The 25,817-nt window shown below is 39.0% G+C and overlaps 3 protein-coding genes across 11 annotated transcripts in view; 1 reads left to right on the plus strand and 2 right to left on the minus strand.

Moving 5' to 3' along the window:
• kcnt1b (potassium sodium-activated channel subfamily T member 1b) overlaps positions 1-5,127 on the plus strand; it is a 129,753-nt gene extending 124,626 nt beyond the window's left edge. For 4 of the 5 annotated variants that reach the window (XM_065284334.2, XM_065284337.2, XM_065284335.2 and 1 more), the window contains one exon: positions 1,737-5,127. In XM_065284334.2, the coding sequence (XP_065140406.1) occupies positions 1,737-1,854 (118 nt within the window). In that variant the 3' untranslated portion in view covers positions 1,855-5,127. The remainder of the gene's footprint in view (positions 1-1,736) is intronic. The other variant, XR_012336726.1, reaches the window with a different exon arrangement.
• A 3,357-nt stretch (positions 5,128-8,484) lies between these two features.
• LOC135774336 (uncharacterized) lies at positions 8,485-15,753 on the minus strand. Of its 3 annotated transcripts, none has more exons than XM_065284366.1 (4): positions 14,098-15,753; positions 12,404-12,928; positions 11,453-11,680; positions 8,485-11,339 (listed from the first exon to the last, which is right to left on the minus strand). In XM_065284366.1, the coding sequence occupies exons 1-4, from the start codon at positions 14,219-14,221 to the stop codon at positions 9,766-9,768; spliced, it is 2,451 nt and encodes an 816-aa protein (XP_065140438.1). In that variant the 5' UTR covers positions 14,222-15,753; the 3' UTR covers positions 8,485-9,765. The 3 variants fall into 3 exon arrangements, with proteins under 3 accessions (XP_065140438.1, XP_065140437.1, XP_065140439.1); XM_065284365.1 differs by having other exon boundaries at positions 8,485-11,381; XM_065284367.1 differs by lacking the exon at positions 14,098-15,753 and having other exon boundaries at positions 8,485-11,381; positions 12,404-13,192.
• A 139-nt stretch (positions 15,754-15,892) lies between these two features.
• camsap1b (calmodulin regulated spectrin-associated protein 1b) overlaps positions 15,893-25,817 on the minus strand; it is a 34,572-nt gene continuing 24,647 nt past the window's right edge. For all 3 annotated transcript variants that reach the window (XM_065284363.2, XM_065284364.2, XM_065284362.2), the window contains 7 exons: positions 23,511-25,752; positions 22,705-22,841; positions 22,407-22,615; positions 21,962-22,085; positions 21,713-21,834; positions 17,615-17,733; positions 15,893-17,408 (listed from right to left, as the gene is read on the minus strand). In XM_065284363.2, the coding sequence (XP_065140435.1) occupies positions 17,112-17,408; positions 17,615-17,733; positions 21,713-21,834; positions 21,962-22,085; positions 22,407-22,615; positions 22,705-22,841; positions 23,511-25,752 (3,250 nt within the window). In that variant the 3' untranslated portion in view covers positions 15,893-17,111. The remainder of the gene's footprint in view (positions 17,409-17,614; positions 17,734-21,712; positions 21,835-21,961; positions 22,086-22,406; positions 22,616-22,704; positions 22,842-23,510; positions 25,753-25,817) is intronic.

Below are 25,817 nucleotides of genomic sequence, written 5' to 3' on the forward strand. Positions count from 1 at the left end.
TGTGGCGAGGGAAGTTTACAGTTGCTTTGAAGAACCGGACACCACTCGCTCACTCTCTCCTGTGTGTTTGTGCACCTCTCACCCTCAAACAAGGTCAGAGCAAGCGTCCTCTTTTTAAAGTTTCTGCTGATATGACAGTTAACAGCAAAAGAGCGCTCACGCTTCAATATTTGATTGACAAGACAGCTGACTCGGTGGTTGCTTAGCAATATGAAAAGCCGCGTCGCACTGCTCTTTTTTTAAAAAAGGCAGTGCGTCGCGCCTTGCGTTTGCAAGCGTTTAAAGCGCTTTTGGTGTGACTGAAGCCTAAATCACTAGTGCTTCATTCACATCTGGTGTGAACGCACCGTTAAGGCCCGTTCACGTTTTAATGATAACTAAGTTCAACTATATTAGCGTCCACACCACCAGACAACAATAACTTTATGCTAATTTGCCCGCAAGGTGCAGTACTCATGCAAATCATTTAACTTCAAATGGCATTAACTATTATTTCCTAAAACGTGTAATTGTTCACTTGTCATTACATGTATAAATATGCTTTGTTGCATTTACAGAGGCTATGATCAGCAGATGTCCTAAACACTGCGTTTCGCGTATCTCAAAACAGTGAATCTAGTTTGTCTAATTTAATATCTTACCTTTTGGTGTAATAGTTAATGTAGTAGTACACTCTTAAAACAAACGGTGCCAAATAGCACTAAAAGTGGTTCTTGGCTCTTAATCATAGAGGAACCATTTTTAGTGCTATATAGCTGTGGTTCTCAAACTTTTTCCGCGTGCGGCCCCCCTTGTGTACGATGCATTCCTTTGCGGCCCCCCAAAGAAAATTTATGACAAAAACTGTTCTAAAATTTTACATTTTAATTAAACAAAATATATTAAGTTATACAAAGTAGTGCTGTTGGTTAGTAGCCTTATTTTTTTAGGTTTAATTACACAGAATTTATGATAAGTGAATGTATTTTATAAAATGTCATAAAACTCGGGCCCCCCTGGCACCATCTCGCGGCCCCCCTGGGGGCCCCGGACCCCAGTTTGAGAACCACTGCTATATACCACCTGAAGCACCTATGAAGAACAATACGGGGGTCATATAGCACCACTGCACACCAAATAATGACTTTCTTACTTAGTATTTTTGTCTTGTTTTCAGTAGAAATATCTAAACATTCTTAAATCAAGATGTATTTTCTTGATGAGAAAAATGACCTAAGAAAATAATACTAGTTTTTAGACAAAAAATATACAATTTAAGTGAATTTGTGCTTAAAACAAGCAAAAATTATCTGCCAATGGGGTGAGAAAATTTTACTTGAATTAAGTGTTTAAGAAAAACGAAATCTTATTTCACAATTTTTTTTCTCACCCCATTGGCAGATATTTTGCTTGTTTTAAGGACAATTTCACTTAAATGGTATATTATTGGTCTTAAAACTAGACTTATTTTCTTAGGTAATTTTGCTCATCAAGAAAAAGCTTCTTAATTTAAGAATTTTTAGAAATTTCTACTTAAAAAAGACAAAAATATTATAAAAGGCCGTTCACAATATAAAACATCACTTAAATTCAATATTTAGTTAACATGATCTTACTCTGTCACTATTCAAGATATAAAGGATGCAATTTCAAACAATGTTCTTTACATTATGTAGGATGAGTTTATGTAAAAAACAGTAAATCACTAATAATGACTTTAGCTGTCTTGCCTGGTTTTTAACTGTTTCTTTCTCTAGCTACATCATTCGCTCCGATCCGCTGGCACACGTTCCTGAGAATCTTCCGGGAGCATCGGCCGAAACGAAACTACGGCAGGCCTATGGATCGGAGACATGTGATGAGACTCATCTGTGATAAGTTCTGTCATCAGCATCCCATCTCCTCCGTCTCGAGCTGCTAAAGCACACCGTCTGCATGATCAATGATGACCAACCAAACACACAGACGGGACTCGTGTGCCAACACAAACTGCCATTCAATGCCGAACGGCTGTAACTCCACGGATTCCTCTTTTACACAGACTTTTCTGAATGCGGCTGGCTGTTAACCTTTTTTGTATTTAAGACTTGGCAGATCATGTAAAAGTGAGGTGTTAATGTTGAGTCACTCTGGACCAAAAGCAAGCACTTTGGATAAATAGTGCAGTATCAGAAATCATTAATGTGCGCAGCTAGCTATGGACAGAAGAAAGTAAATACCATTTGCGTCAGTCGGTTCACCTGATTGGACCAGAACAGTGATGTCAGAGCCCTGTATAACGCAGATAATTAGTTTACATTAGTGCTATATATAGCACAAAGTAAATATTTATTTGTACATATAAGTTAATCACATATTATTTTACATGCCTCTAAAGTATTTACAATGTTTTTGTTGTGATTTTGTCCTTAAAGCACAAAAAATGTTATGTTATGCTATTTTAAAACTGCACATTTTTTGGTGTTATTGAACATCTTGTTGATTTACGGTAAATCACAATGGATTTAAGTTGCAATTTAGTGTCCGAAATAGCCATATCATACGCTCATTCACTAATTTCTAGATTAGTTCAGTAGTGTTAGTCCACTTGGATGAGTTGATAGAAACGAGTGAGTGGATTTAGGACACTGACAATCTTGTGTCAAAACGCGGTTCATTTGGCACGCGCCTCACAGTCGAGCTGCTAGCTCGGCTGTACACTCGTTATTGCGGTGTATTTTTCGGATTAAACATGAGATTCACACTTTTTGCACATGTGAAAGTGATGTCTTTTTGTATAGGTTAACACGGGCATAATTTATAAAATGCTGCGTAGAAACGATCTTAAATTTGCATGCGTATGATTCATAGAACGTACGTACTCACGCACAGAAAACGCGCGTATCCCTTATTTTAGATTGTGAAATCTATGAATAGCAAAAAATTATCTTGAACTTGCAGTTTCAGATCTCCGCCTTTAAACGATCCCCAATTAATGTCATCATCGACATATAAAATAGCACCTGTCAATGTTCAAATCCTTTTCGGGCAGCAAAAATGGCTTAAACTTCGAAATAACGTTTTTATAAATGTGAACCCCAGTATTGAATGGATGTTCAGATGTTACTGACGAGCTGCTAAATGCTGTTTTACAATATATAAGATCAGCACTGAAACAATATTAAACTCATAAATTGTGAATTGAGCGTGCATTAGTTATAAAATATTTGTATTCATGTAATGTACACTTAACGACTGCTGTCCTTTTTTAGTTCCCTAGGAGTTTTAGCTGTTTTTATTTTGCTATATCAACAGTATATTTAATCATATTTTTGTATTCGTTTCATATAATGTTCTCTTACTGCTCATTTAAGAACACTATAGACCCTTTTACAGCTCACGTGATCAAATAGCCTGCGCGCGCATTTGGGCAACAGAAGTGGTGTTATTCCCCATTGGTTCTAACGTGGTAGCAACTCAGAAAGTTTATTAAAACGGTTTCTCAACATCAAAATGTCCCGTTGTTGCGTTTGGTTGCACTAATATAATATACTAATATACGTATATATGTATCTGGCAACTTTATTTTTGGCCATCTGCTAACGTCTTTTATCCACTCCACTATAGTACACGGATCTGGTAGCTGTGTTGAAAATGTTGATAAAGTCAATTTTTTAAAATAACTTACTGTTTGTGTTGCTTCACTGTTGATTCTTACGATGCTTCCGTTGCCTAAATGCGCGCGCATACGCTGCTACGTCATCATTGTGTACAAACAGTAAAAGGGTCTATACAGTTTATTTACAGCATGGGGTTCCTGCGCCCCTTGGTGGCCAGTGGTGGTATTACCGGGGGTCCTCCAAATGTTGTTTGAATTCAAAATAATTTTGGGAAATATTTATTTATGATAAGGAATCAAACAAAATGCATGAATTGGCTAATAATAAAAACAAAACTTGATTAAAATGAAGGTACATTTAAAATGTTATGTAGTACAGTATGAGGCTTTGTAAAATATAAATTATACGAAGGTAACCATCATAAGTATGTAAATCCAGTCTTAATTTGATAAATGTTCTGGGGGTCATTGCTCCTCCTTTCTATCCTGATTTACAGTATACAGTTTGTTTGTTTACAATTATACAGTTTATACAACTTAAGTAATTTATTTAACTTTGCACTCTCAGCTCTGTTGAAAGAGCGGAACATTGTAACCCTTTAACTTACACAGGCAAATCAAAAACAATTGACAAATCTGTTAAAAGGTGGCATGAAAATAAGTAATATATCTGACTGCTTTAATTTATATTTGCATCATGTGTACGGAGATATTTTTCATTGTTTATGTCTTGTTTTATAAGTGCATATATAAGGAGTTAATGTTTATCATGTAGTGCTGCTTTTGTTTTCCAATTGTTTTTATTGTTTAAATTAGAGATTTGTAGGATACAGCAGAAAACAAGGAATCCACTGATGGTAGCTGCTGTAAGGTTTCTGTAATGCACAGTGATATTAAAAGGAATTGTGCTAGATAACAATGATATTTATTTTATAATAGTACAGCATTATATGTATATTTTATGTATCACGTTAAGCTGTTTCCGGGGTTTTATTTTCATGCCAGCTGCCTTGGGAATGTTTCTGATTCAGTGTTGTCCCAATTTCCCAGCCCCAATTTGATAAGAATTTGCATGCTAAAAATGTCAGCCTGCAGATTTCTTCTCTTTTATACTACAGTTCCCTACTATTTAAATACATATATATTTATTAGCTGATCTCAGCTGTTGTACTTTACAAGTGTTACAAAAAGTAGTTTTTTCTCCAGTAGTTACAGAAAACACGGACCATGCATGTCCTAATCTTGCCAAATGTGTCAAAAACCCATGTTTACATTTGCTGGCTCCTGTTTTTTGAATTGTGCTGAATAATACACAAACTTATACATTTTGTACAATATCTGTACGAACATTGAATGAAACAACAAATGCTGCATGCAGCCAGAAACAATGTGGCAGTATTTGAACACCAAGTACTATGATATTTTGTTTATTAATCTTAATATGGTCATATTAAATGTTTTATTTTCTAATTACAAGATCAAGATGTTTTAACATAACAATAGATGATTTATTTGAATGATTGCTTGTTGCTTTCATTTTAAAGGTCAGCATCAACATCATGTCCCTTTCAGGCATGCAAGATTTAAAGGGGCGGTGAATTTGTCGATTTTATTGTTTTATACTGTTGCCTGATGTCTACTTCTGATGTCCGCGTGGTTTTTACATTCAAAAACATCAAAAACAATAAGTAATAGGCTATTTTGTAACATAGATTAGTGGCTGTCTGGAGAAATGGTTCGTTTGAAGGGGCGGGCCGCATTGAAGACCTGGACGTAAACACCCACTGCTATGATTGGACGGCTTCATTCCCCGTCATTACATGTGGGGAAATGTTTTAAAAACATTAATGTGATAAAAATAGCAGCCGAACACAAATATGTTTGAGCCACAAAAGATTCTGGGTGCTAAATATGATACACATAAATGACAATACGTATATTAAAGTAGAAACAAAACTCGACGTGACTAAATTACCGTATACAACACAGTAAGCGCGCATCAGAATCTAAACTGTGGCTAATAAATCCTTATCAATAACTTTGTATAATTCGATTGTGCTTGTGAGGTTGCTTTTACATTCACGTAATGTTAAATACCACAGTTATATGATAAAAAATAAGCTTTGTTGAGTGTTTGACCTTTCAAACGTAACTCGCCTAAATTACCGTATACAACACAGTAAACGGGCATCAGAATCTAAACTGCGGCTCATAAATCCTTCTTTATCAATAACACTGTATATTTCTACAGTTAAATTACAGTCGTGTTGTTAAGTGGTGTATCTTTATTAATCGTTTAATGTTTTTAGTACATTAAAACAGTCAAACATACGTGTTTAGACACGGATGTTACAACAGACATATCAAGCGATCTCTTCTAACAAAGCAATAGTGAAACGCAGTAACTTAAATAAAGTAAAATGTCTTACTGTGTATAATGCAGTGTCATTGTTGTCAGATCCAATATAAGTGGTGCTTTTAATCACAGTCTCTCTGCAAATCCAGCATCGACTTCTTTCCAAATAAATCCATGTACACAAAGTTAACAAACACTTCCCACACGAGCTGGAACTTCTTAAAAAGCAAACTTTTTCCAGGCATTTAATGTTATGTTCCAAGCCTCCGAATTAAAGTATTTAGCTTCTGTGTTGTTCCCACGCGGTTCTTCCACAACCGAAAATGCGTTTCCAGTCTATCATAACAGATCACCGCGTCAAAATAAAAGTCTCGCAGAAAAAAATTATTTAAAAGTCATTTTGGTTACATTTGTCAATCTTTAAAGACATATTTACTTGTTGAGACACACGTGTGTCACGCGAAGCTGTGGGCGGGACTTCAAAAGTGGTCCTTGTATTTGGCTATGGGGCGGTGCTTCAATTCTACTTTGACGTCATAGATTTCCGAATTCCACACTGGCTTGTTTTACTGGCTTGGTGCCAAAAACGGTTATATTTCAGTAGCACGGACGTTTTCAGTTCTGAAACTTGTAGGATGTTCATTTAAGTATGATGACCTCTTATTTAACAAATTATCAAGTTAAAATTGAGTATTTGATTCACCGCTCCTTTAAGTCCCATCTACCTGAATGAGGGAAAGACAGATAGGCTCTCTCTAAAATCACGTCCGTAAATCACAGTTAAACAACATATTTTCAAACAACAATTAAACCTGACATCAACTGTACCATACCTTGTGTTTCTTAGTCTGTTAATAAAACACTATTTTAGTTTCAGCTACTGCGCATGCGCACAGGTCGTCAAGGCACTCTGGCTGCATCCGAGGCATGAAGGCAGCTCCGAGAAACACATTCGGATAGACTTCATAGGCAGCGTAATGGAATTCCGTTTCAAATATAAACAGAGAGCGCATTTGTGATAACTAATCCCATATTTAAAAAACTGCAATACTGATTTCTCATTAGAAATGCAATTAAAAGGTGTAAAAAGTGAAAATATATTTTTATTTACACCAAATTTGTGTTTGTTGGACGCCATTTACGACCAATTACTTTCAGGACAATTAAGGTATCTCACTGCCTTGATGCGTTCATGCCTTGGAATGCTGCCACCGTTGGTCTTTATCAATTAAAGAGGGGGGGATCAATGGTATTTCATGCATTCTGACTTATTAACACGGTTTAAGAGTTGTTTCCTCATACTAAACAAATGCAAAGTGTCAAAAACGCAGTTGGATGTGTTACATAGTATTTCTGTGCGAAATGCACTTTACCAGGGATCGTACAAGTTTTGGAAAGTTTTTTTCGATTACGGGTCCAGCTGATGTTTCAGGGATAAGCTAAGCGTATCACTTGTTTTTATGGGCACTTCCCTCAGAAAACCACGCCCACACGTTAAACAGCGGGACAGCGAGAAACCCAGGACACCAAGTTACAGGCGTCACTTTACACGATAGCTTTGGTTTATATCACACTCAACAATGAAGAAGAAGTCTGTTTTTGGATGTAAGGAGAAGAAAGCCGGCATTATGGAAACAAATAGCTTGTTTATCCAGGGTAGCAGCGGAGTTTTGCGTGTGTGTTTGTTTAACGCTGGATTTCATTGAAAAGTCACAACTGGGTCATGAGTTGCATGCGGTAAGTAAGACTTCTGTGTTATGTTGGAAATAGGTGTGCAAGTCCATATTATATAAATGACTTGAACATGTAGTGAATAATAAGTTATCTAGTCAGTATAAAGTGTTGATTCGGACTAGACCCTCCCGCAGCTCGTAACTCTTTCCATTTTTTCGTACATTACCGGAAATAATCAGTAAAGCTAATCTGTCTTTTATAAATCTGATTAAACTAAAGACTCTTCAGAGATATGAAGGATGTAATACTACTCTATAGGTATTCCAGATTAACATCAGATACACAGACCCGCAAGTTATAAGTGAATTTGGGTAACATTATTGTCATTCTGAATGAAACAGAGAGGGGTCACAGATTTCGGGTACCTGTTGTTACTGTCCGTTAGATTGTGTGAACCTGCTGTATTTGTGCTACTGTTAACATCAGGTCAAAATCCTCAATCAATCACCAGAGTGAATAATACACTTGAAATAAGTAATATACATTTATACACGTATAGTAGCCTATATACTGTATATATGTAACATTAAACAGCAACAGTCCCAAGTAAAAAACATTTGGAATTTTAAACAAACAGGAAAACATTTGTGACGTTATGGTCTTTTAGGTAAGAACTCATTTTGCATCATTTTAATTGGCGCGTTCGCTTTTCACAAAGTCTGACTGCTTCTTTCATACGCTAGAGACTAGAGCACAAGGTAACATGACGTCATCACTGAGTGGGCGGTCATGTACACTGTTCGAAACTCTCCTGCCGCGCTCACGACGGGCGTCAGGCGCGATCTCGCGTGAATAATTACTAAACAGCGACCTCTAGTCACAGAATTCGATAGGTCAGGGAATGTTAGCCACAGTACATTGCGCATGCGCACGCGTGCACACGCCAGAGTATTAAAATGAATAAAGACAAGAAAAAGAACATTTGGAATTGTTTAGTTTTTGTTTTTTTGTTTATTTGATTTCTCGTTTTAAGCTGAAAATGGGAATTCATTGAAGGTTTCGTTGTTTTTTGTTGCATACAGAAAAACAAATAAACGAATTATGGACAGTTTATTTCTTTTTTCGTTTGCCACTTTGAATGTAATAATTAAATGATCGAATGATACACGGACCCTACTGCTAGTCGCTGCATTTTCATGATCAACCATCGATACCACGTTAGGGTAATCGAGCAATCGATTACTCGTGCCCATCCCTACATGTAAGTGTCACAAACATTTGTTAAACACAGAGCTTATTTTTTGCAATAATCCAAAAGTCTATGAAAAAAAATGAATGGGCTTTCTGCAAGGGATCCAGTATGCCGCCAACTTTTGTGTTAGCCTACAAAAATACGTCATCCCTGCGGCACTCTATTCATAGGCTGCGCTGAAAGCTCTAAAATGCTGCATTTGGAGTTAGCATTCCAAGGCAGGAAGGCATCAAGGCACGTCCGAATCCAACGTTTAATTTAAATGTTTAAATGTGAATGATCGAGTCTGGTCAAGTTCGAAAAAAATTAATGGAAACCAAAAGCTGCTGGTTCATAAATTTAGTGTAAATTAAGTTTTATTTGAAGTTTTTACAACTTTCATTGCATTTCTAGTGATTTCTTAGTATTGTAGTTTTTAAATATGGGATTATTTATCAGAAAGGCGCTCTCTGTTTATATTTCGGAATGCCGTTATGGTGCCTATGAAGGCTGTCCTAATGAGTTTCCCAGAGCTGCCTTCATTAAATTCCAGAGGCAACAAGTCAGCTGCCTAACCTTTCGGATGCAGAATAGTGACAGAGGCCATTCCTCAATCCGAAGGCTGCAGCCTATTCTTCTTACTTAATCGTAAATTGTTGTTCTATTCTTATAACTATAAATGTAATGCTTAGTTAAATTAAATAAACCAGACCTGATGACGTATGCCGTCTGCATATGTGACCTCCGCAGCCTTCAGATTGGGAAACAGCCAGAAGCGCTCAATCTTGTTATATTCAACATCTCTGACAGTAGACAAATCTTCTACATATGTCAACTCCACATTAATAACATTGAACATATTTTACATCATTTCATATTTTATCTTAAATTATCTTGATTCTTTGAAGAAGGAAAAACAATCACAGTTTACCGACTCTCTCCTTGTTGTTTAAGTTTATGTTTGTTTATTTGTGTCTGTCTCCACCTGTCTCGTGTCCAGCGCCCATGATTTTGCACCACCTCGTGAAGCAGATCTATGTACGTGTATTCGTTCCCCAAAAGCAGACTGTCATCTTTTGGAGAACCTCCAGCAGGATGACCTCTCGGGTTATCACACACCTGAGCTCTCCCCGGGTTCTCCGCTCGCTTGGAGTCGCTTTTCTCAACTCGCCGTCTCTTTTTCTTATCGCTTTTCATTTTCTCTATGTCATCTGCATGGTTTCTCTTCTCTCTGCTAGCAGGGTTCGAGTTGCCACCAATAGATGATGCACGGAGGACGGTGAAGAGTTCAGAGGAGACCTCGCTTTCATCACCAGGTGAGTTTTTGGAAAACATGTCGGATGGGACGCTTGACTCAAATGTTTCTTTCTTTGAAACGATCTTTGGTGAAATATTACCAGACAAGGACTCTTGGGCATTGAATGACCCAACATTTCTCCAATAAGTGTCTCTATCTATCGTAACTCTGACATCATCTTCTGGGAGTGAGTTTTCTGGTAAGAACTCAAGAGCATTGAACTCTCTGCCAGTTGGTATGGATGTGGGGCAAACGGTGTGTTGAAACTGCCTGCAACCGGTTACAAATATTATTTTGGGAAAAACATTAAGGACTCGCTGGTTTTGAATCCACTGCTTCTTCCATTGGACAGCAGTTGGTGGCCAGGTCAGAACGCGTCGGATGGGTCTTAAAGGTCCAGATCTGGTGCCACCTGTAGGAGTGCTTTGTTTATCGACAGAGCTCTGGTTTTCGGGATCAGCACCGATGGTAAGGTACGGCAAGCTCTCAGCGTTCTCCACAAACTCTTCATGTGAAAGAGCTTGGGTGCTCTCTGCATTTTGAGATGATTTATTATTTTGGTGTTCCTCGCGAGTCATCACTTCATTCTTCACAAAACTGCGTGGAGCTTCTTTATCCATGCTTGTTTCAGCTTTAGCCCCATCAGTTTCCAAATCGTTTTCTCTGAGCCATCCATCACATGACCCCTGCATGTCCGTGGAGTAACCGACAACATATTTTTGGCTGGTATTCTCCTCGTCCTCATTCCTTATTCGTCGATCCTTCCCCTGGTGCTCCGCCTCCTCACACACGTCATGGTTTACTCTCACATTTTCCTTTTGCTGTTCTGATGCCCTGCATCCATCATAATACTTAGCGCTCTTCAATGCATTGAATTCCTTTGCAACCTCCATCTGTTTGGTAAATAACTCCGTCCGGCAGAGGATCGGACCGGCTGAGCTCACACGTTTAATGGGTTCTCTATTTTGATAAATCCCTGATGAATAAATGTGGTAGATCTGTGACGTCATCTCATCCCCAACTACCGCTCGGTGCGTCCTCAGTAACATCCCTGTTGTGGGTTTATGTGCCCGTTCAGGAATTTCAGATTTAACTCGTTTGCTATTATTTTCAGTCTTTTTCCCAGTATTCACGCTTTTGGTTTTCTCCAGGGAAGGTTTTACAGTCTGTAGATGTTTCCTCTCACGTTTCCTATGATACAAGACTGAAAGGACACAGATGACGAGTACCAGGGCGCAGAGTACCACTGGTTAAGAGGGTTAGTCATTAACAAGTTTAGTGAGAAGTAACGTTAGGTAATAAATGAATAGCGCTTACCAATTAAACTGATTAAAGTTGAAGGTCGGATAGTAAGTGGTTTGGTTATACTGGCAGATCCTCCAACGGCAGGGATCATGGTGATAGTGGTGGGGCGTTCATTTGTTTGACTCACTGTTGTTAGGGTCTTACATTCTTGCACCTGCCATACTAGTTTGCCTTTTAATTTGGGAGGGCTGCTGCAGTACACCAGCATCTCGTTCTCCAACAGAGACACGTTCTGAAGACCTGAAAGTATCACCTTCACTATTATACATTTAAAGCCATTTCAAATAAAAAGGGGTTTATTTAAAGTTTAAAGGACAGCTTACCCAAAAATAAAACTATCCTGTCCTTGATTTATGCAAGTTCCACATTCATCAACTTTAGTTAAAGGGACAGTTTACCCAAAAATTTAAATGTTGTCATCATTTATTCATCTTTATGTTGTTAAAGCTTTATGAGTTTCGTTCTTCTGTTTATCACAAAAGAAGCTAATTTGAAAAATATATGTAACAAAGTAGATCGAGGCACAATTGACTTCCACTGGAAAAAATAATACTATGGAAGTGAATGGTGCCCCAACCTTGAATAAACTATCCCTTTAAGGAAAGGATGTAATTTTCTGATAACAAACAGTAAAACATTTTATTCAAAGGCGGGGTGTGTGATTTTTGAAAAACACTTTGGAAAAGGGAGTCGGGCTGAATACCAAAACACACTTGTACAGTAGCCAATCAGCAGTAAGGGGTGTGTCTACTGACCGACATTGTTGCCTGGGTTGTGTATGTGTGGGGCGGCTCTGTCAAAAGAAGGTCCAGATTCTATTGTGGTAGGGGCGTGTTTGTTTAGGTGATTTAAAATATCAACATTGGCTTTCAGAGGTCATGCACCCCGCCTTTAATTAAATAATATTTTGTCATTAAGATGTTAGCAAGATATTTAAAGTATGAGATGGAAATTGATGTATACCTCGCAGGAATTCGGCAAAGTAGTGTACAGAGCATGAACAGTCCCAAGGGTTTCCATCTAGACGGATCTTTGTGGCATTAAGAGGACGCAGCACATCAACGTCCAGATTTGTCAGGTTATTGTTGGACAGATCCAGTAGTCTTAGTTTACTCGTACTGATAAAACTATTCGGGGTTATAGTGTGAATTTGATTCCGAGACAAGTTTAAAGTGAGCAGGTTTGTCATCCCAAAAAATGAACTATGATCCAGCGTAGTTATTTTATTATTCATCAGTCTGAGGGTTTCAAGGGCATCAGGGTGGCTGAACCATTCTGAAGACACATCAGAAAGATGGTTGTCGTACAAAAGGAGAGTTTTTAGGTTGTGGAATTTATCAAAAGTTCGTGGAGCCACTGCGGTGACCTTGGCTTGTGTTATTTTCAAACTGATCACGGAGGTCAGATTTGTACTGTTAAAAATAGATAAGTCGATTTCTCCTAAATCGTTCAGGAAGAGGATCAAAGAGGTCAGGCCAGCAGGATAACCTATAGGAGAAAGCGTCACAAGGAATGTTATTCTTTAAAACAGTTAAAGTCTGATATTAAGTGTGTTTTCAGTTTGTCATATCACAGAAAAATTAGTTATTAACCTAGCAGACAAATTTGAATGATTTAAAAAAGGTAAATAAAAGTTATCACAATCTTTGGAAAACAAACAATAATCTCTGCTCTCAAAAGCTGGGGGCGTGTCCGCTGTCAGCGCTGAAACCACACCCACAATATCAACTTTCAAATACCGCTAAAACTTGAATAAATGAAGAGTTTGGTTTTAAAACGATATATTTTTCAGAAATGTCATTATTTGATTGTGCATTCCAATTAATATCAATCAAACTGCAGTTGATTTGTTTTGATTTAACCCTTTATAACTTAAAAAAATACAGCTAAGTAGAACAATAAAACAAAATAAAAACATGAAAAATGTTTTGACAAAAATTTGGAAGCGAACTCTTCAAATACTCGCGATTGTGTTAGGGGCGGGACCATGCTCGGTGGCTCCAGCGCGTCACTGAGCCACAGGTTTAGCCCCGCCCAATAATCCCGAACACAGAAATGTGTAAAACCTGTTGATGATCCATTATGTGTTTTATTTTTAAAGTTGATATATTAACCCTGCTTGTGAAAACCCAGCACAATTTTCTACATCAATTATCACATATAATGTAAAGCACATTCTGTGAAAATATAACCTTGATATTTTTAATATTGATAAAGTAAGATTATATAAAAGATTAAAACTGATGTGAAATCAATAAGTTAAATCAAACTTTGATGCTCCTAATCGCAATATTATTGTGATTATGAGACTTTAACCCAGTGTGTCCCAATTCTTGTCCTCGAGGACCCCCTCCCAGAATGTTTGAGATGTTTCCCTATTTAACACACCTGACTTAACTCATCAGCTTGTTAGAAAGACATGTTTACCATTTTGGAAGGAGGCTGATAAGTTGAATCAGGTGTTTTAAATAAGGAGACAACAAACATTTTCTGGGAGGAGGTCCTCGAGGACCAGGATTGGGAAGCACTGCTATGAAATACAACCTATTTTTTAGACAGGATCATAAATATCTTTTTTAATTTTGTTGCAATAACAAGTAGGTTACGTTCCATTGTACTTCAAACATCAAAACAAAACAACAATCTGTTAATCTTACCTGTCGGTATCTCCTTGCAAACATAGTCCGTGTCTGTATGTATGCAGGATTGAAACCATGCCACATTTATGCATTGCAAAATCATAAAAATACGAAAAGCTGTAGGAAGAAACAAAGCATCCATTTAACATCATCTTTAAGCAATTGTAAAATCAATAAAAATTCAAATAGCATTGAGACTCACCATGCATACTGAAAAATATCAATGTCTTCAATACCTAATGTCCACCGAATACCTGAACGAAAGAGCCACCCGCTGTGCTTAAACTATCAGTTACCAGGATACAAATGTGTCTATAGTGGTTTGTCAAGGATACAGATGAACATGCAGTGCAGTGTTCCAGTTGGGCGATGATGGGACGCCCTTCACAAGATGCCCAATAATTAAACCACCAACACGCTGGAAAACTCGCAATAACAAAACCAATAAAGTGAGTGTTTTCTGATCAGATCTTTCTTTACATTAAACACATGTAATATTTTATGAAATTCAGAAGCAAAACCCTCTTAGTACATCTGACATGTTTTCTTGTAAATTAACATTTTATCACTCTCTTGTGTTAAGGTTCAGTAATTCAACTTAAGCGGAAATGAAAATGTTATAAGTAATTGAAATGCCTTATTTAAAGGCGGGGTGCATGATCACCTAAACAAACACTCCCCTACCCTAATAGAATCTGGACCTTCTTTTGATAGACCCGCCCCACACATACACAACCAGGCAACAATGTTGATTAGTAGACACGCCCCTTACTGCTAATTGGCTACAAGTGTGTTTTGGTACTCGGTCAGACTCCCTTTTCCAAAGTGTTTTTCAAAAATCATGCACCCCCTTTAACAAATTTGACTGCCTTTCACTTCAAAATCCTCTTAAAGGAGTAGTCCACTTTAAAGATGGGGTCCGTTGACTTTTTGTAGTAGGAAAAAAAATACTATGGTAAGTCAATGGGCCCCATCTATAGAGTGGACTACTCCTTTAAGTGCATGCAAGCTTTTTTGGTAAAAACCTACACTTAGACAAGACACAAGACATAGTAAACAGTTGCAAAATCACTAAAGATGCGACTAGAAACATTGCAAATGATAAAAGTCAGAATGTAAAAAGAATGAAGAAACTGAACCACACAATAGAGGGCGCTGTGATGCATGTAACTCTGGTCTGAATGTGATCCACGGTCATTTTGCACGCTGTCGTCCATCAAATTGATCTTTTGCACACTTTGCTGAAAAATCGACATGGCGTTTAGAGGATTCTGCCAACAAAGCAGTATTTCTAAATGTCATTTAATCGGTATTTAAAGGCGGGGTGCATGATCTCTGAAAGCCAATGTTGATATTTGGATTGGAAGGGAAAGTATTTGAGTATTTGATGTAAGAATTATTTGATGACGGGCTGTTGAATTATTCTAAAATAATGCACACCCAAGGTGGTAACGCCGTTAAAAATAATTCAAAGGACCGGAGTCAATTATTCCGCTTATACCATGGTTAACAAATACATTGCATTTGACAGGTTAGGCGTGTGTTTTACAGACAAATAATCAACACCGGTTGAACATTTCTCAACTTCGAATAAAGCATTCAACAGCCCCGTGGTATAAGAATGTGTGATACGTGCCGAGAGCATTCGGTCAATATCATCATCTCATTTTTGACGTAGACTGCGTTTAGCGGCTTTTGCATCTGACCTCACCATTACTTTGAGGCAAACCTCACTAACATGCGCATAAAATACTACAACAAAAGTGGGTGAGAGATGAAAACGTCAACAATGGAACAAAAAAATGAGAATGAATTGATTTACTTGAAATATTTATTATTCTCAAGAGTCATTTAAAATAAATAATGGTATGGTAAAGAAATCAAAATGAGCAAGAATGGGAAGTAGTTAAAAAAATAAAGAGGGAAAAAGTGACCGACATCATTACAATCTTTTAGTTACCGTAATATAAAAACACACATAATATACAAAACTGCGATTAAAAATTAAACAAAAATGCAGCGACGTGTAGACAAATCTAACATCTATAATTTGGAAACAGTAGTTTAAGAGCCACGAAGGGTCTGTCAGTTGACTCTACTCTGTATTACTAGTGTTTGCCAAGCGAGTACCTTTATCTGTCAAAATCAAGAGCGAAATGATTTAGAGTAAAGCCCTTTAAAATTCGACCCCATTGAACGAAACCGTTAAAGTGCATACGTGCAAAACTCAATTGATCTGGGCACCAAATGAGGCTTGCTTGAGTGTTCTCGAACATCTACGAATAAAGACGTCGGCAGTGTTGACACTTTTCTCCGAGGAATGTTTTCAACCGTGGTAAATAATTAGACAGCGACAGCACGGCAGATAACCGATTATGAATATATTAAATACTGTCATTCAAATCCTGTACAGCGTTTACTCTTCATAACAGAGCATGCTGCTCTTTTGCGTGAAAGCTCCAGTGCCAACATCAACATGGTTACATTGCATGAAAATAAAGCACTAAAACATTATAAGTGCACCACAGTACAGACTTGTCCAGTGTGGAGATGTCAGGAGAATCGAAGAGAAGACAGCTGACGTGAATCCGCATCTCCTGGACCATCCCCAAAACTGGGCTACAGCCGATTTGCTTTTTAAAGTGACAGTACCACAAAGCACGAAGGCCAAAAGTACGCATACTCTGGATTGTCCCGGTGATTACGGAGGAGAGCAGCATTTTTGAGACTAAATAAAAAGAGGGTTGAGAGGCGAGTCTTTACTTTTAAACATTAAACTAAATTCTGTCGAAGGCAACATACATCTTTAAAAGACAGTAGGAGGAAAATAACCAAAGGAGGAAACAATCAGTTTGTCATGGGGGGGAAGCTCCGTGTTTAAATGAGCTATTCAGTGTCAAACCAATAAATACTTCAAGTAACAAAAAACGAATCATGTAAAAACACCACAGAACGTGGATAAAGCACTTCGACCCAAAACACATTCAGATGAAGTGCATTTGTCCAGACATCACCCATCTGTCTGTGTTTCTTCACTTTACGCTCTTTTTGGCCGCCGCCGGTCTTTTGGCCTGCCACAGGTGGTTATGAATGGTCAACGCGTCCACGCTGACAGATACAGTTTTGGCGGGAATTACAGTGAATTGCTTGCGGTCCGAGCTGTACTTGTAGAGTTTGTCTATCATTTTCTTAGTGATGCTCTTGGGCCCTGTCCCGGTGAGCTTTTGAATCTCCTCCGTGTCGGGGAAATAAGAATAAAGGGCTCTGAACTGGCAGCCGCTGTCGCGGAAAAGAATCATCAGGTGGTTGGAATCGCACTTCTCCAGTTCCTACAGGACAAATGAGGCCGTTTATTCAGTATAGTAGATAAAATTTGATGCGTCATGTTATGCCGTTTGCTCGTATCTTGGGACCCACAGTGCTGAGCATTCCATACATCTTTTTTCATTTAAACACATATAAAACGTACAGTACTGCAGGTCCCCATTTAGGACCACCATGTTATGCCATAAATGACAGAAACGTGGTCACGCACCTCAAGAATGGAGTTCTTCTGTGGCTCATTCACTTTCCCTGCTAAGCAGCAATGAGAGATGGCGTTGTGGATTATCGGCTTGTTGGATTTTGCACTTGGCTCCTTGAAAAGCTTCGGTCCTACAGAGACAAAATAAAAACACACAAAGTGCAATGAATAGTGCAGTAACTTATGATTATGGAAGTCGGAGCATCTTCTTGTGGAAGCTACAGCATTGCACAGGGTTAACCTGATCGACAACAAAAAATTTTTGCCTGGTTATGCGCATTTGTGATATTCCAATATATCTTGCCCCCCATTTTATAGTCTCTATCCAAACCGGGGTTTTTTTTTTTTACCTTAAATGGGGGCATTTCATAAGAATTTTTTAAGATGTAAAATAAATATTTGGTGTTCCCAGAGTACACATGTAAAGTTCTAGTTTAACATACCATATAGATAATTTATTATAGCATGTTAAAATTGTCACTTTGTAGGTGTGAGCAAAAATGTGCTGTTTTTAGGTGTGCCTTTTAACATGCAATTGAGCAGATCCCTGTACTGAATGGCAGTGGCGTGGTTGGATAGTGCAGATTAAAGGGTGGTATTATTATCCCCTTCTGACATCACAAGGGGACCCAATTATAGCACTTAAAAATAGAGAAAGTCAGATTTTCATGATATTTCCCCTTTAAAAGGTGGGCTGGATGCCAAAAAAGTTTGAGACCCACTGTTCTACCCTAACTATTTTAAACGTAACGGACTAAATAAAACTTATTTCATATTGTCATACTAATATATTCAACTATATACATTGATGTCCTGATTGGGGTGGTTGTTTTATTGAGAATGAGGAGATGTCGTCACGACACAGTGCCCCGCCCCCAGAGACCGAGTCATCCTCCCCTTTCCACCATTTTGGGTGGTAACCCGTCAAACTCGTTCATTGTTTGTATTGGTAGTAGAGGAGTTGTCGCGCTATTTTAGAATGCCTGGAAAACACTGCTCTGTAAAAAATTTGCACCAGTGTCTCCCACGATTGCCGTGGAAAGTCTAGGGACCATTTGTTACGGTTTTTTCGTTTCCCTAAATGGAAAAAGTTTCAAGGAGAGCATGTCTCCGATGTGACAAGACGACGTCGGATTTCTTGGGTGGATGTAAGAAGAAAGGACATTACTTTTGACCGCATCTCCGAGTCGATGAGAGTGTGTTAAAACTCATTAACATACAAAATAATATTCACCTTATATTCAATAAAAAAAATTCATCTGCCTGCATTGACACTATTTTTGTACTCTTTTACAAAGACATAAAATGTACATCACTGCATGTAATACATTAACGAACATTATATATATCACTACTTCATTTGAACTTAACTGAGCTGGATGATACATCACTGTTTGATCCACAGAAGCAAACTTTGTTATTTTCCTGTTATTACTGTTAAGCTGCTTTGATACAATCTGGATTGTAAAAAGCACTATATAAATAAAAGTGACTTGACTAAAGGTGAAGCAACTTACCTTTGCCAGTACAATGTTATTTTTCACAATTTGAAGGCTTGTAACGTTAGATGACCAAGTCGCGCACCCAGCCGCAGCAGAATGTTTCGTAGCTTTCCAATGACTTCAGGCTTTTAAATTCTTGCATAGTGTAATAACTGATGCCGAAAACCAAGTAATTAACAATTTCCAAATACGTGCAGTGGTAAAGAGTCTAGGTCTCTCTTCCATTCAGCTGCAGGCACCTCGTATGGATCAACGTTTTTAATATCCGCAAAGCTTCTCTAAATACCTCTGTTTGGCATTGGTTGTAAGCTTCTCCCTGTAAGGACCCTTTTGCCGCATTCTTCTCCATTTCTGCTAAATTTTCCTCGAAATTTATATTACAATTTCTGCTCTGTCTTTGAATTGCTCATACACTGTTGCTCCTGGCAACCGTTAGCGTGCCCTCCCAAAATGGTGGACGGGCTCAATTTGTCACGTGACAGCAAGCTACCGTGACGCATGTCCTCATTCTCAATACATTTGCTATACATTGTTGTCGTTTTATACTTTTTAGAATGTGCTACAAAATTTTAAACCTTTGTAGTACCAGTGCAGTAATTTCTAAAGTAAATATTGACTGAAAACAATGGGGTTGTGCTTAACCTTTTCCCCGCCATTGACGAGATATCTCGTCAATTAAGAGAAAACGCTTCCCGCCAATGACGAGATTTTCCGTCTTTCTGCAACACCGCTATTATCCACCGCAACTTTTTAAACCCGGAAGTATTGCCCTATGGCAAGCTGCTGCATGTCCGTGTCTGTTTCAAAGATCGCTCTGAATGGGATCTCTATGAAAAGTCCATCACAAAAATGGAATTATCTCTGCTTTTTGCTCAAAATGTGGTGTTTTTGCAAAAACCTACCCATATTCAAAAGCTGATTACAAAAGAACCACTAAAGGTAGGATGAAACGGTTTTGTTTGAAAGCAGAGGGTCTGTTCTTTCATTTGGTATATTGTATGTTTATATATTTAAAGAAGAACATTTTCTGGAAGGCATTAAACTTTGGTGAAAATCATGAAAAACGCTGGCGCTGCTTGGCAACATTTTTTAAAAACGCTGGCGGTGAAAGAGTTAAGAGTTTATATGAATAAACTGTATGAATGCAGTATTAGCAATAAAAATGTAAATTTTTAAAAAGAATGAAACTAATTAGAATGAAAATTTCATTTTAAGAGACCTGTATTATTTTTTCTTGTATATTAAGGATTGTTCTTTATTAAAGTCGCAATGAAAGTAAAATAAAAAACTTTAATTTGTTTTGTAATATTGTGGTATATTTTACAAATGACTTATCTTTGAGCTTCATTAATTTGTAAAAATTCATGTGCCCTCATCTGATTGGATCATTTGAAGTTGGGTTGTGTTGCTAATTTGCTAATCGCAGCGATATTCTCCGGGACCCCACCCACCTGCCATACATTATGACCAGAAGTAAAGAGAGATCGTTTTTAGGAGGGGAGGAGATTTGCATTTTTGATTAAAAAAATTATGAGGGCACATGAATTTTTACAAATTAATGAAGCTCACAGATAAATCATTTGTAAAAAAAATACCACAATATTACAAAACAAATGAAAGTTTTTTATTCGATGGACAAATTCAAATCCAGCCCTGCCTTATTTCATTTCAGAGGCCGGTTTTACTCGGATACACGTCACCACGGGGAAAATTAGGCAATTGATACTTCCGTTTCATGGCGACTTTAAAGAAAATGTATCTTTTATACGATTACTCGATGGAATTATCAGTGAAATACTCGATTACTAAAATAATCGATAGCTTCAGCCCTAGCCACCTCAGTCAAAAATAAGATCATGACATTAACTGAATGCTCTGGGCATGTACTATACGTTCATCATATACTTTCGCTTAAAATTAGAGCCCGACCGATTTTATCGGCTGATATAAGCATGTCGCAGATATCTGTATCGACGTATAAGCTGCAGATATGATGCAAGTACTTGTTTACCAGAAGAGCGCGCTCTACTGTTTTGGTACTGGTGACCCAGGTCACGGTGTAGTCACACCAGCCAACCCCCCCCCCACCCCTTCACCACATTTGTGAGTGATCATTGCAAAAAATGTATTTATTTTATATCTGCCAATATATCGTTATCAGTATTATTTACTCCCTAATATCTCTATCGGCATCCCCCATATCGGTTGGGATCTAATAAAAAACTGCTTAATCCTGGCTACAGGTCATTCGGAAATAGCGGTTTGCTCATTTACAAGAACCCGGTACTTTTGACAACACTACTATGCAGTGAAACTATTTTTATGTCAGCTGTATAACAGAGAAAAAAACTTTAGTACTGATTAAATCACTCCATGAACCCAAGTATTTGTAGACTGATGCAATATAGTTCATGTATTAAATATAAAAGAACTTCACTCTCAGAAACCCACGGACATCCATTGCCATTGTCACGGACATCCACACTGAATGCTATCCTGGTGCAGAGGAATCTCAAACATTATGAATAATTTACTACTGCAGACCATCTAAAAAACCTCAAGACATGTTTTTTTTGCATGCTCCAGAATGTCAAGTAAAAGACCTCACCTGTATATTCTGCCATTGATGTTGATGTAATGGAAGATGCGGTTGAACCGTTATCCCAATCTCTCTCTGTTGCCCGACTGGAGTTGCGGCTGAGGCCTGGAAATGACTCCACTGATTCCCCGCTGTTCATCAAAACAACAAGCAGCTATGTTGAAGTGTATTGACACCTTTGGAGGTCATAGTCTGAATACAGTCGATTGATTGTGAAACAGAAATTAAACATCCTGGATACATCCTATTGGGACTTACCGTTGAGATCCCGCCCCTCCTGAATTGACGCTGTCTGGTTCAGTGGTGGCTACAGATGCCAGTGAAAGATTGGAGCCAGACTGGGCACTGATGAGGTTTTCATCGGGTGAAGGACAGACTTTCACTGTTAAAAAAAAATAAAACAATGACCAACAGTAAATCAAAATATCAGACATTTAAAGCATGAAGCAATTTCAGGATATAAGACATTATTTGGACAATAAGTAAACACCTCCAAACTCAGGACAGCTGTGTTTACTAGAATTGAATTAAAAATATAAAATTAAAGGGCACATATTATGCCCATTTTGTAATATAAGATGTGCCTAGAATGTGTCTGTAAAGTTTGAGCTAACACTGATTTTGCATAATATGTGCCCTTTAAGGGTTAATCAACAGTTTTAATTGTAGTATACAATATAACAAGAAAGGGTTAAACAATTACTGGCAACAGTGCATCTGGGAAGAGTGCCATTCGATGGCTGTTCTTTCAGCACAGACTTCGGCCTTTGCTTTTTGGGTTTTGGCTTGGGTTTGGGCTGCTCTTGCTCCTCGACCAACTCTTGTTGTTTCTTTCTCAGATATTCCTGCTTGATCAACTCTCTCCTGGTTTTCTCCTCCTCTTTTCTCATTCGGTCCTCTTCAGCTTTCCGTCTGGAATTGGGAAAAAGATGACAGAGGGATGCTGATGAATTGAGTTATACGTCTAGAATCCTGATGGAGAACACTTCAGAGGTTCATACCTGGCTTCATCACGTTTAAGCTCACTTTCAGCCTCTAGATGTTGTTTGCGAAGTCGAGCCTCTTCTGCCTTCCTCTGTTGTTTCAGGAGAAATGCTGCTCGCTTTTTGGCTAGTTCATCCTCTGCCTTCTGCTCGTCCTGGAGAAAGAGAAGGACCAAAACAGAAAAGTAACATACAATGTAAAATATGTCATTTTTAAATGTCATGTTCCATGTTCAAAGAAAAATATTTGGTTATTATATTTATTGGTTCTTCCTAACCCCAAATAGCTGGAAAAAAAATCTAAAATGCATGCCAAACAAAAACCTAGGGTTTTTAGAGGTTAATTGTACAGTACAATGGGATGGCATTTTTATAAGTGAAATACTGTGGGGGCAGTCTCCTCGAGGTCCTTTGCTGATCCCTTAATTCGCAAAAAAGTTTTTACGCTCGCCTTAGGTGTTTTTTGTTTTGTGCAAAAAGGTTTAAGCGAATAACAGGAGACGAAAACTTATTTTCCAAATCAATTCTGACAAAACAAACATTAAACCCACGTGACTAACAGCTGCTTCCGCTGATAAATTTGACAAGTAGTCAAAGAAGTTTTCGGACAAAATGCACAGGATTCTCTGCCACAGACTCTTTAAAAAGATATGCTTCACGTTTGGATGGAAAGCCAGCTAGTGTTGGGTATTCAAAAGCCCCCAAACTTCATAAAGTACCTATAGTAGTACTACTAATATAATGCCTGACATAATTAAAAGGGAAATAATTGTCCAGAACAAAATCTTTTTACTAAGAGATCCTTTTCTAATGTTGTCACTCACCTTGAAAAAGAAGCCCATGCCAGGTTTCTTCTCCCCCTCTGCTTCATCATTGGTGACATCCAATATGGCTGAACCTTCCTCGTCTGGATTGGCAGCCAAGTCAGACAAATCCACTTCAATAAGACTGACCTTTCCTTTAGAAATGTCCTCTGAGGAGGCATGGTTCCCCTCTGGCCCATAATCAAATGTAGCTTCAGGGTCTCTTGAGGTACTAGTCATTGATTCCCCAAGGGCCACAGAACTTGGTTCCCTTGATACCGTCCTCAAGTTAGCTTCATCATTAAGGTGGAATGTAGTGTTTTTCTGATTGCCTTTGTTCGATATGTCTGATTTTACAGAGCTTTCCCTAAAGTCCTCAGGCTCGGTTGTGGGGGTCCTGCCCCCTTGAATAGACCTGAGGTTGTCAGTAGGTGTTGATGTGGAGCTCTTCTGCGCTTTGCCCTGTTCCTTTACTAGCAGCAGCTCGGAAGGTTTGGAACGGGATCTTGCCGAACTCAGCTTTGGCGGTTTTCGTGCCGCAGGGCTGCCACTCGGCTCGACAAAATGTATGGAAGCTAGGCCTCTGTTTTCAGATGCGTTGTTTTGGACGCTACTGGCTGGTGGAGAAGCACCCATTGGAGACTGGAGGTTCTGCTTCATGAGAAATTCCTGCTGGAGCGACAGTTGCATCATCTGTTGCTGAATGTTACCGATAGCCATATTCAGCAACTCGATGGAGTTGTTGCACTCGTTCAGATCTATTTCCTCGTCCGTGTCTAAAGCACTAGGGGACACTGTCCCACCACCTGCCCACTCAAGAGATGCTTTCTCTGCTTCTTCAGCCACTTTGGCTCCATCTCTCAAAGCATCTACACAAGAGTCATCTTTTGATGACTTCTCTTTTTCTTCGTTTAGTTTTTCGCCATCATTAACACAGTACCCCGACTTTGCAGGCTGAGGGAGAGTGTCACTCTTCCCTTTCTTCACTATGTGCAAGAAAGCTGCCTTCCCAAGCTTGAGCCTTTTTTTTGCCGTCAAGACTTCCATCTTCTTCTTCTGGGATTCAATTGCGCGTCGCTTTTCTTCGAGCTGCATGTGAAGTTGAACAAGTTCAGAGGCCAGCATGTCTTTGTTCTGCGGTGTAGGGCTCTGGTCCCTTTTTATCCTCCAGGAGGTCAGAGGGAGTGGACAACTCTCGGAGCCATCTGGCGTGGTCCGCTGTGAGCTGCTCGCACTGGAGCGGATGTCTTGGTTGCTACCGAACCTCTGCATTTTGCGTTCAGCAAAACTGGTCATGCGCACGCTACCACTGGCCACGCTACTGACCTGGGACTGTAGCCCGGGACTGGAACACCTGCTCCCACTGTCCTTGTCCTCATGTTCTTTTACATTCATGTCCTCACGCAGTTTGGCAGACTCGTCATCCTCTTCGTATAACCGTTTCTTGTCTGGATGAAGCTCTTTGGTGAGTTCTGCATCCTGCTCCTCAATCGTCTCCGCAGTCTCTAAATCAGATCCTGGGTGCACGTCCCATGCTTGGATAGGCCTTTGGTCCTCAGGCACAGATGAATGAAGGTAAAACCCAGGTGACCGCTCAGCAGATGGCTCAACGCTACTAGTTACCAGTGGTCTGAAAGCTTGCGCAGAGGCAATAGGCACAAATTCACTAGATTTGGGGTTGACAGTTGTGTCAAACTCTGAACTGGTGTTGGGGGTAAATGTCCTGTTAAGTGTCTGTGGAGGTCTCCGTCTGGAAGATGAATGGAAGCTGTCTCCTCCTCCAGCTCTCCGTGCAGAGCCTCGCTGCCGCCCCTCTCCTGATTCTTCCTCTTTATTGAGGCACATAGACTTCTCTTTGGCTGGTCTGAGAACTGCAGGCATCAAAGGTTCCAGGAAAAAACTGGCTGTTCGGGAATCTGACGATGCCTCCTCCTGTTTTGCCCAGGTGCCTGTTTTAACACCAGGAGTGGCACTCTTGTGCTCTGGGTCCTCAGAGTTTGTCAGGGTGATGTCATTCTTTGATGAATCTGCCCTGGCTATGGTTACCAGCTCATCCTCTTCATCCATGTTAACATTGCCCAAAAGAATATGACCATTGACCCGCCTAGCGATAGCTTGACTCGGATGGCTCTGGTGTTTGGGTGTAACAGTGGAGGCCAGACTGTCCTCACTGATAGAGCAAGTCAGGCTAACGCTGTCACCCGAGGCCAGGTCAGCATCACTGTCCGTGTGGAGTACATAGCGATTCAGCTGAGACAGTGGCCTGATTATAATGACAAGGGGAAGCATTACCAAGCCGAACATAAAAATACATTTTGGAAATGGGAA

The sequence above is a fragment of the Paramisgurnus dabryanus genome, chromosome 5 (genome assembly GCF_030506205.2).
Source record: "Paramisgurnus dabryanus chromosome 5, PD_genome_1.1, whole genome shotgun sequence".
Classification (NCBI taxonomy): Eukaryota; Metazoa; Chordata; class Actinopteri; order Cypriniformes; family Cobitidae; genus Paramisgurnus; species Paramisgurnus dabryanus.